The sequence below is a fragment of the Chaetura pelagica genome, unplaced genomic scaffold (genome assembly GCF_000747805.2).
Source record: "Chaetura pelagica isolate M959 unplaced genomic scaffold, ChaPel_1.0 scaffold189, whole genome shotgun sequence".
Classification (NCBI taxonomy): Eukaryota; Metazoa; Chordata; class Aves; order Apodiformes; family Apodidae; genus Chaetura; species Chaetura pelagica.
Genome location: NW_009970716.1, coordinates 3,734,319 through 3,751,400, shown reverse-complemented (window position 1 = coordinate 3,751,400; position 17,082 = coordinate 3,734,319). Strand labels below are relative to the sequence as shown.

Below are 17,082 nucleotides of genomic sequence, written 5' to 3'. Positions count from 1 at the left end.
TGCTGAGGTAATTGCACTGGGATGTTGGTGTCCTGCTGCCTGGGACCCAGCAGATCAGCCCACCGAGCACCTACACTATCTCATGGTGATGGGCAGAAGTACAGAAAGTAGGTACAGCAGAAATGAGGCATAAAAATAAAACCCTGCCAACAGCAAACAAAATGTGAGAAAATCACCAGTGTGTATATCTTGCCCTCCTGCCTGCACATAAGGACCAGTCATTGCAAAGCAAGAGTCAGTGCTCACATCATGCTGTTGATGTCTAAGGTTCATTTGTTAGCAACCCAGTCAGTATCTGTGCTCCACAGCCACTTGGCAGGAGGGACCAATGGAGTAAGGGTTCAAGCCACAGCCCCTGGCCCAGGTCAGGAGCTGCCAGGAGGAAGAGCTTATCCTGACCTGTCTTCTCTCACCCATACACCCCTGTAAGAGGCTCCGACATTCACTGGGCCAATGTAATTGTTAATTTCCATTTTCCCAAGAGTAAGATGCATCATTTCTATAGCATGAGCGCTCATTTTTAGGAGTCACCAATAATTTAATCGGCCACTGGGTGTCATCCTTGGTCTGAGAAAATGGTTACATTTACAAGATTGTAAAGTAAGAAAATATTTATTTTCTCACAGTAAAGAAATGAGGATATTCCCCCTATCTTACATTTTATCACTGAGTCAGATCCTGTCAAGCACAGAAATCTATTCAAGGATTCAAGACTGAACTATGTGTCTTTACTTCAATTTTTAGCCATAAAAACACATTGAACTTATCCTCTCTGATTAAAACTCTGGCCAAAAAAGCAACAAAGTTGATAGAAAATGTTGCTTTCTTGTGTGCTTCCAGGCCTGTGAGTTCAATGAGAGCAGCACCTGGTGTCATTTTTATAATATGGACATAAGCATGACAGTACTTCAGGAGTTCAATGAGATAGTCGTGTCCTTAAGTCCTGAAAACTTTTCCTCAGGAAAAACCTCTATAAAATAATTTTTTAAAAAAGAATCTTCAATAGAGCATTGCCTCATAAAAACCAAAACATAATCAATATTTTATGTCCCCTCTGAAGAGAAACAGTCTTAGGGAAGAAGGAAATGGAAGTTCCAACAGAGAAGTTATGAGAAACACTGTTAAATGCTAACTTTTAATAAATAAATGAAAAAAGGAACTCAGAATTCTACTTTTGAGCAGCCATAGAGTACTTAACTGTACGTAAATAACTAAAATACTTGTGCCTGAAAGATTTTTTAGGAGCTACAGGGTTAATATAGAAAGTTAATATACTTGGCAGACTGCAGAAACCAAAATATTTTTTTCACACCTACCTACAAATTAGGTTTCAGAACAGTCTAAAAGGTGAGGGACTCTTCCACAGCCCAAACTCTGAACTTCATTTAGGACAAAAAACCCAGCTTGCTGATGTGTCACATTTACAGCAACCGGAAAGCCTGACTTGAGAAATTTTACTTCCTTTTTCTTGTCTGGTAAACAGGACAGAACTTGTGCCCATTAAAACGTTACCACTAAGTTTGAATGGTAATCATGTCCTTAGACTGTAATGCTTGGGAGGGAGAGAAGTGTTTAGGAAGGAGAGGCACGGGTTTTCTGGTAGTGTTCTCCACTGTAAAGCACAGAAGCCCTGGAGAGATAAAGGCTACAAAACTCCCAGCCAGCTTAATGTGCACTGGCCTCTGCCACTGAACAGTTCCTGAAGTACTTAAGAGCTGTATAGCATGAGTCTTAAATTATAGACAGATGTAACTCTGGCTGAAATAAAGAACCCACTAAAGCTTAGCCAGGCAACTGCCTAAGAGCAGGCAGTGATGTTCCAAAGGTAGTGAAAAACCTGCATCCAGAGAGGTGCTGTACAGTTGGGAAAAACCTGTTAGGAAGGAAATGCCACATCTCCAGTGGTGCATTCAGGCTTCAGCCCCAGATTTAACATCACTACTTCTGTGGAAACAGAGTTTATCAGTCCTTTGTAAGAAAAGCTTGGTCCTGGCTTTGGAAAGAGGGAGACCTCAGTTATGCACTATCAAGTCAGTAGCCAACTTCCTTTCACATAAAATTAAGACTTAATAGAGATTTTTAGCTCTTCTTTCCAAAGGCCAGCATGTAGAGGAGGCATCTAGCATCAGTTAACCTGAGCTGGCAGGTGCGTGCACAGCAGTGTCTCAGCACCTCTGGCCACCAGGAAGCTGTCCCATATCTGCCAGTCCACTGCTTCATCTGGCTGCCACCACACAGGCCTGGCAGGCACTGGGTCAGCTGCCTGGGCAAGTGGCCAGGATCACATCCCCTGCCTGGCCCATCACCTCCCACGCCATTCCCGGCTGCCGGCTGAGGCCCCACATTGCCATTCAGCAGGGAGTACAACTACACAACTCCTCAGCACCCGTGAAATTCAGTAAAAGATAAAAACTGAGAATTTCATTAGATTGCCAAATTAAATCCAAGCACAGTAAATTATTAGAAGCCCTCTATCAACCTTTAATTAGTTTGATTTTAGCAGACAAGTTATTTCTCAAGGAAAATTACTCCTTTTTCACCTGCACATTGACCTTCAGCACCTGCTAATAAAACAGCAAGGTAACAGAATTCAGTGAAAATCTGGAGATGAAAGGGGATTTGCCTACAAACATCAAGCTTCTGAGTTTAAATACATAATAAAAGACCTAATTCAGTGACAGTTCTGGTAACATCACTCTTTCTCATCGGTTGTGCAAGTTCTGTTTCCCACAGTTCATTTGCAGCATTGCTAATTTTCGATAAATATGGGGGTCTTCCCGTTATTATCATGTAAAACATATTCTAAATACCTATAAAACTACATTATAATGTAGGTTACTTATTAGCTACTGCAGAGAGATAGCAATAAAATACAATTTTCTAATTCAACAGAAGAATTACAGTAGCACAACTGAGAAAAATTTTTGTAATGAGATGGTAGTAGATTGAGGCATCTGATTTTTTCTTTGCCCTCTTACAGTTGAAAGAGCTCATAATAAGAAACATATATTGAAATATGTAACTGCATTTTAGAAAACAGAAAAAACAAGCAACCTAATATAGCTTGTTATGATCATAGCAACAAGCAGTGATAATACTATTAAAAATTTCATAAGTTCAGATATTAACTATTATTCTGAAGGTAAGGAAAAGTGAATTCTATAAAACCATTATTTGGTAGGTCAATCAAGGCAGGTGGAAATGTTTACTACAGCAAAGGAAGAAGAATATTTAAAAAGGGTTAACAGCTCCAACTTTCAGATTATACCCAGAAAAGTGTCTGTGATGAAAAGAAAGACTCCCAAGAGGGGAAGACAAACTCATAACAAACCCCAATGTGGTCTGAATATGTAGGGATACTGTACCCTTAGTGACCAGGAAAGGAAATAAACAGAGTTTTCTTCTTCTTCATATTAATTAATTATTTCATATTCTTTAATTAAACCCAAGAAGCAGATCCCTTCCACCTTAACAAAACATCCATGTCACAACAAGGACCAAATGCATGCCTTGTCAGTCCTGATGACGTTGAACCTTCCATAACCCACGGAAAAGTCCAAATTAAAGGCAACCCAAGTCTTCAAAAATCTGTCTAATCACAATGGAAATTTCTCTCTCCTTCCCTTTGTTGATAATGGGCAAACACAAAAGACTTCAGACTCTTTCATGGCTAGAACAAGCAATATCTGTATGTATCACACTTACATTTTGCTATAAACAAGGAATAGTGTAAGAAACAATACAAACTTCATTAACACAATTTAATGCAAGACACTCAAGTCATTCACATACTGACCTACACTACTAGTAGAAGTAACATCACTCTGCTCGTCATTTGCTTCAAAGGATATTGGCAAGTTAATGCTAACAGCTGCCCTCAGATTAGCCCAGAAAAGGGGCCGCTTGCTTCTCTCCTTGGGCCACTCCAGGTAGGTTCGCTTTGCCATGAGAGCCTTCAGCTTGTGGTACCTGGCAGGGATAACGTACGGAGGGATGGGCTCCAGCAGAATGAGGATCAAGCTGTTGGAATTCTCGCTAAATAACTTGTGATGGGCAAAGTACAGCTCATAGTGACACCACTCGCTCTGCACAAAGTTGGGAGACAAGACAAAGATCGACTTGTAGCTCTTCTCAATGCAGTTAATGATGTTCTCCACGATGCTCCTGCCGGGGACAAAGTTCCTCTCGTGCTGGCACAGCTGCACGCAGCCCTCCCCTTTCTCCAGGTTGGGCATCAGCTCGTTCTTCACCCACAACGAGTCGCGCTCGCTGTAGGAGATGAAGGCGTGGAACTGCAGCGCGGCCGCCTGCTCGGCGGGCCGGTTGTGCCGCGCTCTCCGCTTCGTCTGCGTCCAGCGCCAGGTCATGCGCACGTACCACGGCACGTCCAGCGAGATGCACAGAAAGGCCACGGCGGCCACCAGCACCAGCGTCAGCCCCAGAGCTGTCACCAGCAGGAGCGTTGTGCTGCAGGCCAGCTCGCTCAGGTGGAAGTCCTTCAGCTGCCTTCCCCGCAGCTCCTGCGGGTACTCGCACACGTAGGCTGCCGGCCAGCCAAACAGCTTCCCCCCGGACTGCCGCTCCATGCGGATGAAGTCCTGCAGCTCACAGGAGCACTTGAACGGGTTGTGCCCGGCTTGGAGCTCCCTGACCCGCGGGCAGCTCTGGAAGAAGCCAGCAGGTGGGGTGAGGATCAAATTCATCTCTACGTTCAGGAACTCCAGGGACGTAAAGCCGCTGCACACCGGCAGGTCGGCCAGCCTGTTGGACGCCAGGTTCAGCTCTTTCAAGGACTTCAGCTCAGCCATCCCCCTGGGGACACTGGTGATCTGATTTTGTCGTAGGTCCAGTTTTTGGATGTTGACTGGCAAGCACTCAAACACGGAATCTGACAACAGATTTGAGGACAGGTCCAGCTCTGCCAGAGACTCAGTCCATTGGCATTGCATATCAGCTCCGTCGTGGCTCAGCAGGTTGCTGCTCATGTCCAGATATTGCAGTGATCTCATATGGCTGGTCATGGAGCTCACCTTGGAAAGGGTCTCAAATTTATTCCTCTGCAAAATAAGTAATTTCAGATTTGTCAGTGTGCCACAATTCTGGAACAATTCATCTGTCAGGACATTGTGAGAAAAGTTTAAATGCTGAAATGAGCTTGTTCTATTGGGGCAAAGCATGTGAGGCATATATGCATCATATATTGTCAAACTGGCAATATTCATCTCTGAGAACTGTCTGTATAGAATCTCCTGGTTGAAATAATAAACCTTATTACGAACGTGTTCCAGCGTCAGCGCTGTCATGGAGTTGTCCAAAGAGAGTAATTGCTCCAAAGAGCCAAAAAAGGGTAGAAATTCATATTCATTCATCACTCCCAGTGGCCCCCAAAAAGTCAAATTTTTCACAGTCAAGTGCTCCACAGGTGAATACCAAATAAGTAGAAAAATTTGCAAAATAATAGCCCATTGTAAGTCTACAGTGTCAAGCATCAGGGCTGTTGTCTTGATTTTCTTCAGAAGCGTTAAAGGAGGAGAAGGGAAATCTTTGTAGCTCGAGTTATATCTCAAGTTAACTATTTTTAAGTCTTCCGCAGTGCTCATTCCATCATACAAGAGGGCAAAACTGAAGTTTTGGTTTGCTGCAAAAACAATGTGAAGGCTCCTTGTGTTCAAGGTTGTCAGACTCTGAGGCTCATAGAGAGAAAAGTCTTCTAAGGTTAGGAGGACAGTGCACAGCTGCAAATGTATGATATACCTGAAGTCTGACTTTTGTACCACTGTGGCACTTAATCCTAGGTACTTCAAATGGAACATGTTCCCAAATTCCTGACAGATGGGCAGCATGCTAAACTTATTGAAAGAAAGATCTAAATGTCTAAGATATACAAGAGTCTGACAGTAAACTTTCAAAATGTTATTATGAGATAAATCTAAGTATTCTAAATCTTCGTTAAAAATTAAGACATTAAAGTCAAACTCTGTAATTAGATTATGAGAAAGATTTAATACTTGAAGGTCAGAAAGATAAATAAATTCTGAAACACTAAGTCCGGTGATCCTATTATGTGATAAATCTAATACATGTGTATGGACTGGGATGGTTTTGGGAACATTAGTTAGCAAACTGCTTGAATAATTTGCAATAAATTCATTTTCCACAGTTGGCTGGATATTATTGCATAGCATGAATGTAAAGACACAACCAAAGACATAGATATTTGTAAGAGGTCTCATTATGCTTATGTCTTATATTGTTTTTTTCAGAAACACAGAAGCATTTCTTTGTTTCCTGTTCAATATGTCTCAGCGATGAGTCCAGTCCTATGAAAAGAAAACACATGGGATTTGTCAAAATTGTTGAACTGTTGAATTTGCTTTTTATTGCTAAAATAAAAATAAATACAAGATTTATGTAATAAAAATATTATTTTTACATACTCTTGTTCTAAATTATTATCAATCCTCCTTGCCCCCATTCTTCCATTCTGATTATCAATTTTCTCAGTTAAGTAGAAATTAATTCCTTCATAATGGGAGGAATACAAGCACTAATTGGCAAAAAAAATACAGAGATGTTAAAAAATACAACTTTCTCAACAGTCTTGAAAAATACAAAACTGGTACAGACATTGGTGCATTTAGGAGTAAAGGAGAACACAAGAAGCCTCCCATCTGTTATTTCCTGACACCCCATGTCCACACATATCTGGGGACAGAATAGAAAAGCCCCAAGGACTCCTCACAGGAACCAGTACAGAAGATGCCTCTTCACTCAGAAGAGCCAAAGGATATTCCTCCACTCCAAAGAGTGGAGCTTTATGCTCCATAGAGCCGGGACACCACCTTGCGCTCCCTCGGGATCGGCCGGTCAGAGAAGCTGATCAGCTTTGTCTTTGCTATAGCACAGAGACATTGGGGTCCATTTTTCCAGTAAGCCAAGATGCTTGAGAAGGAATTATATTGTGATGCCAGTCTGTCCAAAAGCACACTAACAGGAAAATCTCAGCATAAGCAGTGGTACCCAAAATCTGAAAGAAAACACTTGATACTTCCAAAATATCCTTTCCAAGGATCTCCTTGGAAATTTCCTGTGTTTTTCAAATTATCACACAGTTGACAAAGAACCTCTCTAGAAAGCGTGGAGGACAATTAATCTAGTTAGATCTAAGGACCAAAAATCCCAAGAACAGAAAGATTTTGTGGATATGGAAAATGGTCCAGTTGAATTAATATATAGTCATGTCTATCAATACCTAGGTGGATTTGGAGAGGCATCAGTTCTGCCATCAAAAAGCACTACTCGCTCGTCATCAAGCATTTAACACAACACAGAGAAAAATTAAGTATAAGCAACTCACCAACTGTTTCAGGAGACTAACAGCCCCAATCTTTTTCCCCTGCTGATTGTGTTTGAAAAATAAACATAAAGTTTTAAAATTCTGCCCGTGTGACCTTTTTTAAAATAAAAACCAAAAGCACTATTTTTTCAGTTTTAGGTTATAACGTGTTAGTCCCCAAAAATTTGATTGACTGATATCAAAACTCATCCCTTCCTTTCCAAGTCTCCTCCCAAGCTTAGTCAAGTTTCCTTTCAAATAAGCCAAAATATGTGTAACTAACTTCACCAAAACAAATAAATGAATAAATCAGTAAAGATAGTGGAACTATCTAGAGGCACTTCCCTCAGGCAAAGGTGGAGCCAGGCACAAAGCAAGAAATTTTCTGAAGAAAATAAAAAACAATGGTCCATGTTCCATTGTCAGATGAGTTTTAACTTACTGTTCATGCTATGCTATGCACTGCAAGAAGGGATGATCTACGCTGAATAGCACTTAGATCACAGTCAAACAATGAAGCAGGCATGTCTAGCAAAGCAATATTAAGGACCAACAGTTAACCCTCTCAGACTTGGCTGAGAATGGAAATTACTGTACCCAACATTTTTTTCCTTTCTTCTTTGTTGAAATTCAAAATACTGACGAACATTTTCACTGAAATTTCAAAATGCAAGAGTATCTTCCATCAGTGAAGAAACACCAACACCTGAGGTTTGATGGAGTCCAAAATACATATAATAAAAATAAAAGAATATAAATAATCAAGCAGATATAACCCACCTTTTGTGCGCAGAATTCATTTCTGATTGAAGAAACAGCAAAAGATCTCTGCACAGTCAGCTAACTCCAAACAGAATTTCAAACATATGTAAACTTCAAGCTGGGGAAGCTCATACGAGATGCTAATTCCTTAATAGTCACTACCTCAGGAAGTAGAAAGAGCAGGGTTGAATTATATAGGATAGATAATTTTAAGAATCAGTTTAATTTCCCGTTGGTATTAAGAGCAAAACTAAATTTGAAATACATTTCCTTCTGTAAAATTCACATAACTGTGCTGTTTAGGAAGAAATAAAACTATCCATGGTACAGAATATTCACCAAGGCAAGATAATTTAAATAATTCTGCATTTCAAATGTCATGTCTGCTTCTGTCGGTTACACAGATGTTCTAGAAATTCATCAACTGCATCTCCTCTTTTTTGCACACACACAGAAAAGAGGAAGCAGAACCCTCACCACTAACATCTCTTCATAGCAAAGTCTCTGGCAGAGCTGTACCCTACTAAGTTATCCTCCTCAGAAAGCAGACTAATTAATGCAGCACACTGACAGATAGCAAAAACTATTGAAGCTGCTGTACTTTTGGATGGGCAAACTAGCCCAGTTCAAGACCTTACAAGTCAGTCACCTTTACACTAGAGATGCCTTGGAAGGCTATCAGGGATACCCAACATTGTAGCTCAAGAGAGACCTCATGGTGATATTTCAGTGCATCCAGGGGGCCTACAGGAAAGTTGGGGAGAGACTTTTTACAAGGGCTTGGAGGCAGAGGACAAGGGGTAATGGATCAAAATTGGAAGAGGGAAGATTTATGTTAGACATTAAGAAGAAATTCTTCAGTGTGAGGGTGGTGAGGCACTGGCACAGGTTGGCCAGGGAAGATGTGGAAGTCCCATCCCTGGAAGTGTTCAAGGGCAGGTTGGATGGGGCTTAGAGCAACCTGATCTAGTGGGAGGTGTCCCTGCCCATGCAGGGGGGTTGGAACCAGATGATCTTTAAGGTCCCTTCCAACCCAAACCATTCTATGATTCTATGTAGCTTCCTTAAAAAAAAAAAAAAAAATTAACTAGATACAGTAGCTGTAATGACATGAAAGCTGTCAAGAACACAGCAATATAGGCCAGTCTGGGAACGGATGAATCAAATAAAGCAGCTGTTCAACTAATGTCTTGAACAGGTTCAAGGGCCTAGCAAGCAAGTCAACAGAGCAGAGAGCGAGTGCATTGCAAAGGCAGATGTAAATAAGCAAAACCAACAGCTGGCTCCCATAAGCTTCCCAACTAATACAACATGCTTCAGTAACAATAATTAGCATGGAAGAAAGAGATGAATACAGGAATGAAGATTTATTTAATCTTAATTAATTTTAATATTAAATTAATGAAGTATGCAAAAATTCTTCAAGTATGAGCAAGCTAGGGGAAGAGGGGGCACCTGGGCCCACTCCGGACTCAGACTAGAGTTTACTCCATGACATAAAACAGTGCCTTGGAGGAGAGTGGAAGGCAAGAAGGGATTCAGCTAAAGAAGCTGAGAAGTATGAAAATTTATTCTAGACAGCAGTGCCAGCTGTATTTCAGGCTTCCATGAGATCCCTTTGAAACTTTTATTTTGCAATCGCCTTTTCACTTTTGTAAAGAAGAATTTAACCCTTTACTTTGCTGAAAGAAAATCTCTGGGCTTCATTTTGAGATTCATAAGTAAGTCTGAATTGAAACTGAACTGAAACCACTCTTCTTTCCTTGGTGCAGCAAATATGAGTAACACGTTACAGAAAACTCTGAGACATCTGTGATCCACGACAAGACTGAGGTTCATTAATGTTTCACAGTAAGCAGCAAGAGTCTGGTTGTCAGCTGATCCTGTCTTTTCTTCAAGATAAGGACAAAGTTCACAATGCTGAGCATTAATCCATGAAACTTAAAGGACTACAGCATTTGTTGACAGAACAATAATATCACAATCAAATCAAGAACTAAATTACACCGATCAGCAGCAGCTTTACTTCCAACATAATCCATGAAAAATCTTTGCTGCATGGATATAATGAAATACATCAGCTTTTGTCAGAACTGACTCCAGTGTGTATACAGCTGTAAAAAGCAAAAGTGTCACCTTTATCACATAATCACAGAATGGTTTGTGTTGCAAGGGACCTTAAAGATCACCTAGCTGAAACCTCCCTGCATTGGCAGGGACACCTCACACTAGACTGATTTGCTTAAAGCCTGCTCCAGCCTGGCCTTGAATGCTTCCAGAGGGAGGACATCTACAACTTTAATTGTAGTATATTTAATTTACTTACTACCCTTCTGAATGAGACTTTAAAATACACTTAAATATACAGTTTTCCATTAAAAAAGAAAAAATTATTTGCAACTAGTTATGATAAAACTGATACACCTGACTACCTCTGATAAATAATTAGAAACATTGAATAATGTTATTTTTACCAACCAGCTCAGCAAAACTTTGTTTGGGACTGGTTTTGGTTTGCTAACTGTTTTGCATGATAGGCAAAAACTAAAAAGCAGTGTATTTCTGTTTATGCCTCCTGAATATACGTGCTAAATGCCATCCCTTCCACACTCAACATGTGTACACTCACACAGATACCTTGTTCCTCTTCTGAAGTTTATAATGCTGGGGTTTTTTGGAGCTGATACCATCAAAGAGCATATAATTTCATAAACCCCCTTTCCTCAAGGTACATTTCACACTTCTGCCTTACCTACTCAGAGAGGAACTGCAGCTACACCTGGCTGGGCATCAGAAGCTGTTCAGGACCAGCACTATGTCCACAGCGTGAAGAATCTCTCCAACTAGAACTGCAGAGCAGAACTTCTATGTGAAACACGGAGTTAAAACGTAGCCAGAGCAGATGGACTCATCCAAGCACTCATGAAAAGTGAATGCAATTATTAAGGGGTGCAAAGCCTTGTGTTTGGTCATCTTGAAGACCTTATCTTCAACTGTAACTCTCATTGTCACAACATAACTCTCTGTGTCAAGCAGGCAAAATGACTGCTAAATGCCACTCCAAGTCAAAGTGAGCAGAGGTTGTCTGGATTTATGCCCAAGTTTATTTTGCTTCAGCATAAACAGACACAAGGATCAAAGCTGTGGAGATCCAACTGGTAAGACAGAAACACCTCGCAGAACACAGAACTTCCGCATTTATTGGTTTAGCAATAGTCCTTCCTGAACAACGACTACAAATAAAAATTATAGTCAATCTTGGTAAGTGTTTCTGAAAGAAAAAAACAGCCAAACTAAATCCCTGAGTAAAACACAGGTTTCACAGGAATTTTGAACCGTCCCCTCAGCAGACTGCCTCACCTAACGTGGAGTCCTGTTCTTTTCCCTGCTGTAACCCTCTGCAACTGAGCTTCAGTGCTGATGCTTTGTAACACTTCTAAGTCTAAAAAAATAAGAGCAAGCTCATCAGCGGGGCAACTCACATTGTGTCAGGACTCCCATTATTTTGCGATTCAGTTTCCTTTATCCTACACACTAGTTAAATATACCTAAAAACATTTGCACTTTCACTTCTTTCTGCACATTTTCTGTCTTGGAGGGTGTTTAACCCCTATGTTATCAGTTTGGTATGTTGATATTATTATCTATGTAAAAACAGCATTTCTGCTAGTCACTAAGATGACTAGTCAAATGCCAGGAATCTGTTCTGATATGGTATCTGACATCAGAATATATTTACACACTCCCTTTTCCCGACACATGGAGTGCATATAGCATTCAGTGCAGGACTAATTGCTGACTCACATCACCATGTGCACAGAAAAGGGCAGCTACTTTCCAAAGTGTGCAGGTAAAGTGGCTGACACAGGGTGTTCAGACTAAGACATGGCTCCATGCATGGGAAAAAATTCTTCCTGGACAAAAGTGCTTTCATAGAAAGTGTTCACAGTATGGCAGAGGCTAAAATAATTGTTTGAAATATTCTGATATGCATCCCTTGAGAAACTCATTCTCTCCTGTGAAATATGAGAAACTAGATCCAGTAACTCACTGTATGTGTACCTGTTTAGTCAATTGCCTGGCACATAGCATGGACAAAAATCTAATAGTATGTGGGCTTCTAGTTCCAAAGTACAAGTTTTAATTTATACCCATGCTCATTACAAGCCTCCCTTTACAATATAATTCACAAAAGGATTTTGGACTTACATCAGAAACCTGTAATTATGTATTTCTGCTTATGGTCACATTAGTTACATTGCCAAAGGTCATATAGTTTCCAAGTTCTTTCCAAGCAACCCCCTGCTAAAAACTTCCTCTCCTGTAAGAAATGATTCACTTCTGGCAGCAGCCATGGACTCCCACCTCAGTAACAGGAAGGATTCCTGGTGCACGCTCTGAATTTCAGAGGGTTTCTCTTTCCTCCAGCCAACAGAAGACATACGAGTTCTTAAAGCTTCACACACATTACGAAAGTTGCAAGGGCTGCTAACCTAAAACTCTGGGGAATTTGAAGAAAATTTTCACACAAGCCACCGTGTAACAATCTGTCTGTCCCTGGTTTTGTGAAAGGGACAGGCAAACCAAGTCTGTTCATCTTCAGTTTTCAAACGGCTAAATGAATAAGTCACTGAAGCATTAGTTGGAGAGGAAGGAAGAAGCACAGAAAACATTTATTTCTGCAGTTCTGAAGGAAATGCCTGCAATTTGGTAATACTTGTGCTATATTAATTTTGAGGCTAAGTGGGATGAGAAAGCTAAAGGTGTTAAATTTCACCTATTCCCTACAAATCATTAAACAGTGGCTCAGACTTCAAGACTTCAAATCAAGAGGCCTCAGCCTGCTTAGACCTCAAGAAAAAAAATTAATATATTTTGTTAACAATAATGAAATACAAGAATGAGATAAAATGTAAATCATTCCATACTAAATGAGGATTTCATCTTGACATCCCTTCTTCTCTCATCTTCAGGTCAAAACATATTTTTGAAAGGAAAACTTCCTGCTTGCTGGTCATCTAAGTCTGGTATTTCAGATGGCAAACACCTCCCCTTCTGAGGGGAAAGATCAAATATGCTGTGATCCTCTTTAGCACTTGTGAATGTCAGAGCCCAGACATGTTTTTTTGAAGGCAAAATAGCACAAGCACAGGTAGAGGTACAGCTGTATTTCCATAAAGGAGACAAAATATTGTAAATATAGCTTTTCTTTCTTAATCCATGAATACAGGTTCTTACCTTTTGTCCCAAGATGGGCAAAATTTTTCAGCCTCTGACTGGTTATTGCCTCCCTTATCAGAACTCATAGCTATGCTGCAAAATATACTGTTTTGGCTGAAAAGGACAGATTTATTATTTTTTTTAATAATAATAAGCAAAAATAAGACCTATGGGTGAGAAGAAAAAAAGGGGGGTGAGGGGGAGAAGCATAAAGCAGAGAAGTCAAGGGTTTCTCAAGATGTAGCCAATGATGATGAAGGGTGACAGACTTGTTCCAGATGTCACTGCAGAAAGACACCCACTCAGTCCCTTTAGTCAGAGTACCACTCAGGATCAAAATGGTACAAGGACTCTGCCAGGGGATAGGAATTAGAATTCCAATTGTCAATCCACTGCTTCCCCCTCACAGCACTGCAAAATTATAAGCCCCTAAAGGTGAAGTAGTTTATCTTTCCTCTCTTTTTTGAATTTTGCATACAGAAAACTAGGTAGAAACATGGCTCTGTAACAAAACGTGACATACATTGACAACCAATGGAAATAGTTGTTTATTGCTTCACCAAGCAAAACCAGAAGAAACTCCATGAGAGACATTCTTAATCTGTTTCCTCACACCTTCTTCCATCACACATTGGCAAGTTAATGCTAACAGCTGCCCTCAGATTAGCCCAGAAAAGGGGCCGCTTGCTTCTCTCCTTGGGCCACTCCAGGTAGGTTCGCTTTGCCATGAGAGCCTTCAGCTTGTGGTACCTGGCAGGGATAACGTACGGAGGGATGGGCTCCAGCAGAATGAGGATCAAGCTGTTGGAATTCTCGCTAAATAACTTGTGATGGGCAAAGTACAGCTCATAGTGACACCACTCGCTCTGCACAAAGTTGGGAGACAAGACAAAGATCGACTTGTAGCTCTTCTCAATGCAGTTAATGATGTTCTCCACGATGCTCCTGCCGGGGACAAAGTTCCTCTCGTGCTGGCACAGCTGCACGCAGCCCTCCCCTTTCTCCAGGTTGGGCATCAGCTCGTTCTTCACCCACAACGAGTCGCGCTCGCTGTAGGAGATGAAGGCGTGGAACTGCAGCGCGGCCGCCTGCTCGGCGGGCCGGTTGTGCCGCGCTCTCCGCTTCGTCTGCGTCCAGCGCCAGGTCATGCGCACGTACCACGGCACGTCCAGCGAGATGCACAGAAAGGCCACGGCGGCCACCAGCACCAGCGTCAGCCCCAGAGCTGTCACCAGCAGGAGCGTTGTGCTGCAGGCCAGCTCGCTCAGGTGGAAGTCCTTCAGCTGCCTTCCCCGCAGCTCCTGCGGGTACTCGCACACGTAGGGTGCCGGCCAGCCAAACCTTCCCCGCAGCTCCTGTGGGTACTCGCACACGTAGGCTGCCGGCCAGCCAAACAGCTTCCCCCCGGACTGCCGCTCCATGCGGATGAAGTCCTGCAGCTCACAGGAGCACTTGAACGGGTTGTGCCCGGCTTGGAGCTCCCTGACCCGCGGGCAGCTCTGGAAGAAGCCAGCAGGTGGGGTGAGGATCAAATTCATCTCTACGTTCAGGAACTCCAGGGACGTAAAGCCGCTGCACACCGGCAGGGCGGCCAGCCTGTTGGACGCCAGGTTCAGCTCTTTCAAGGACTTCAGCTCAGCCATCCCCCTGGGGACACTGGTGATCTGATTTTGTCGTAGGTCCAGTTTTTGGATGTTGACTGGCAAGCACTCAAACACGGAATCTGACAACAGATTTGAGGACAGGTCCAGCTCTGCCAGAGACTCAGCCCATTGGCATTGCATATCAGCTCCGTTGTGGCTCAGCAGGTTGCTGCTCATGTCCAGATATTGCAGTGATCTCATATGGCTGGTCATGGAGCTCACCTTGGAAAGGGTCTCAAATTTATTCTTCTGTAAGATTAACGTTTCCAGTTGAGTTAACTTGTCACATTTTTGAAAAAGAAGATCTGTTAAATCATTCTTTAAAAAATTCAAGTATCTAAAAGGACTTTCAGATGAAGGGCACAGCATATGTATCATCTCTGATTCAGCTATTGTCAAGGCTGCAATATTCATGTCTGCAAATATTCTGTACAGGTCATCTTGTGTGAAGTACAGATCTGTGATTAAAATCTTCTTCAATGTCAGTGATTTCAAAGAGGTACCTGCATAATCGAAGCGATAACTTTTAACGTCAGATAATTGTGTTACATTGTTAATATTTAAGTATTGAATGGATGACTGCCATACAGTCTGAAAAATGTCAATAAGATACTTCCAGTCCACTAACATATTTGTCAGTGTCAGATTTTGCAACCTGGAGCCTTGTCTGAAATTAGATAACAAAGCTACTAATTGTTCTACATTATCATTTGTGATTTCTGACAATGACAGGCTTTCTGTAGTATTTTGTATCACAACCCAGTCAAAATTAGCTTTGGGCTGATGAGTATTTGCATACAGGAGTGGCAGGGTCTTAATTTTTTTGTCAGAACCATCTTCTGGAAAATCATTAGAAACAGATGTAAAGAGTTCATTTTCCACAGTCAGACTGACATTGTTCCAAACAGTTAATGCAAACAGACACTTGTAGATAAAAAAGTTTCTAAGAGATCTCTTATTTTTTGTCATATTGGTTTCTGGTTCCCTGCAGATGGCTCAATACTTCTCTTATCTGTCCATCTTTGTTTCAATCCTGTAGCAAAACAAACAAACAAACAAAACAAAAAAACCCATATTATATCATTAAGTGTCTATACAATCACAGAGATTGAATTGTTAAGGTTCAAATTTCTCATCTCTCCCTTTGACTCAGAAAGCAACGAAGGGACTGATTATTGTTCAAGAGAGACATTCTTAATTAAGAATGTCTCTTAATTAAGAATGTCTTAATTAAGAATAATTAAGAATTCTTAATTAAGAATTCTTAAAAAGAATTAAACATCACCAAAATTTCTATTGGGCAAATATGCTGTATTTAATACATAATGAGGCTGTTTCTTACAAATCATGTCTGATTTCCTAGGTGACTAAAATTTGCTGCTTACTTCTATAATTACTGCTGTGATTCAATGTATTATGAAGGCCTCCCACAACTATATAATACCCTTTTATCAGAAAGTACAGTATCTGAGGTCAGTATGGTCATCATCTCCTCACATCTCCTGAGGTTCTCTCTTGAAGGATATGAACCAGACTCAGAATAGACTGGTGACTACAAAACCTTGACTGAAGCATCGGATGGAGGTTCAAGACAGTGGATCAAAATCTGAATGTCTTTAGGTAGCTGTGACTGCTTGTTAGTGCTTATTTAACTGGGGAGACCATGGCAGGAGGTGGGATGTTCTATATTCATGTTATGGGGAAGTTCACAGAAGAGTTCACTTCTTGTCTGGGCTTGAGCATATCCTGAATTTAGACTCTGAAAGTGATATGTCCCTATATCTGACTTGCTAGGTGCACATAGAGGACACCAAACACACACTGAAAATACTTGCATTCTACACAAAAAATACCAGTTGTAGGACCTCTGTGCACAAAATCTAGCCCTGGTCTAAAGAGATTAACTTCAAATGTCTCTGTTGTGAATGAGAGGCTTTTTTAAACACTATTTAGAGAAAAAACATAATTGTGGTTTTACTTCTGTTTTCCCTGATGAAGAACACGCTTCCTTTCTGAATGCAGGAGTTTAGGGCAGCCAGCCTTCCTTTAAGTCAGTCACTGTGAACACTTCCTTACATGTCCTTTTAGATATTGCCATAAACCCATTAGACTGCCTTTCTG

At 41.2% G+C, this 17,082-nt stretch overlaps 2 protein-coding genes across 2 annotated transcripts; both read right to left on the bottom strand.

Annotated features, from left to right (window-relative positions):
* Nucleotides 1-3,746: 3,746 nt before the first annotated feature.
* On the bottom strand, nt 3,747-6,233 carry LOC104396289 (toll-like receptor 1). Its single transcript, XM_010006120.1, has one exon. The coding sequence runs from the start codon at nt 6,231-6,233 to the stop codon at nt 3,762-3,764; it is 2,472 nt and encodes an 823-aa protein (XP_010004422.1). The 3' UTR covers nt 3,747-3,761.
* A 7,681-nt stretch (nt 6,234-13,914) lies between these two features.
* LOC104396288 (toll-like receptor 1) lies at nt 13,915-15,930 on the bottom strand. The gene is made up of 2 exons (XM_010006119.1): nt 14,660-15,930; nt 13,915-14,605 (listed from the first exon to the last, which is right to left on the bottom strand). Exons 1-2 carry the CDS (start codon nt 15,928-15,930, stop codon nt 13,915-13,917), a joined length of 1,962 nt encoding a protein of 653 aa, XP_010004421.1.
* Nucleotides 15,931-17,082: the final 1,152 nt, after the last annotated feature.

What these genes read in the sequence shown, in the direction of transcription:
- LOC104396289 (XM_010006120.1), bottom strand. Translation starts at nt 6,233, where the DNA reads ATGAGACCTCTTACAAATATCTATGTCTTTGGTTGTGTCTTTACATTC.
- LOC104396288 (XM_010006119.1), bottom strand. Translation starts at nt 15,930, where the DNA reads ATGACAAAAAATAAGAGATCTCTTAGAAACTTTTTTATCTACAAGTGT. An exon ending in CCACAGGAGCTGCGGGGAAG is followed by an intron (nt 14,606 to 14,659) that starts GTTTGGCTGGCC and finishes GCTGCGGGGAAG; the next exon opens with GCAGCTGAAGGACTTCCACC.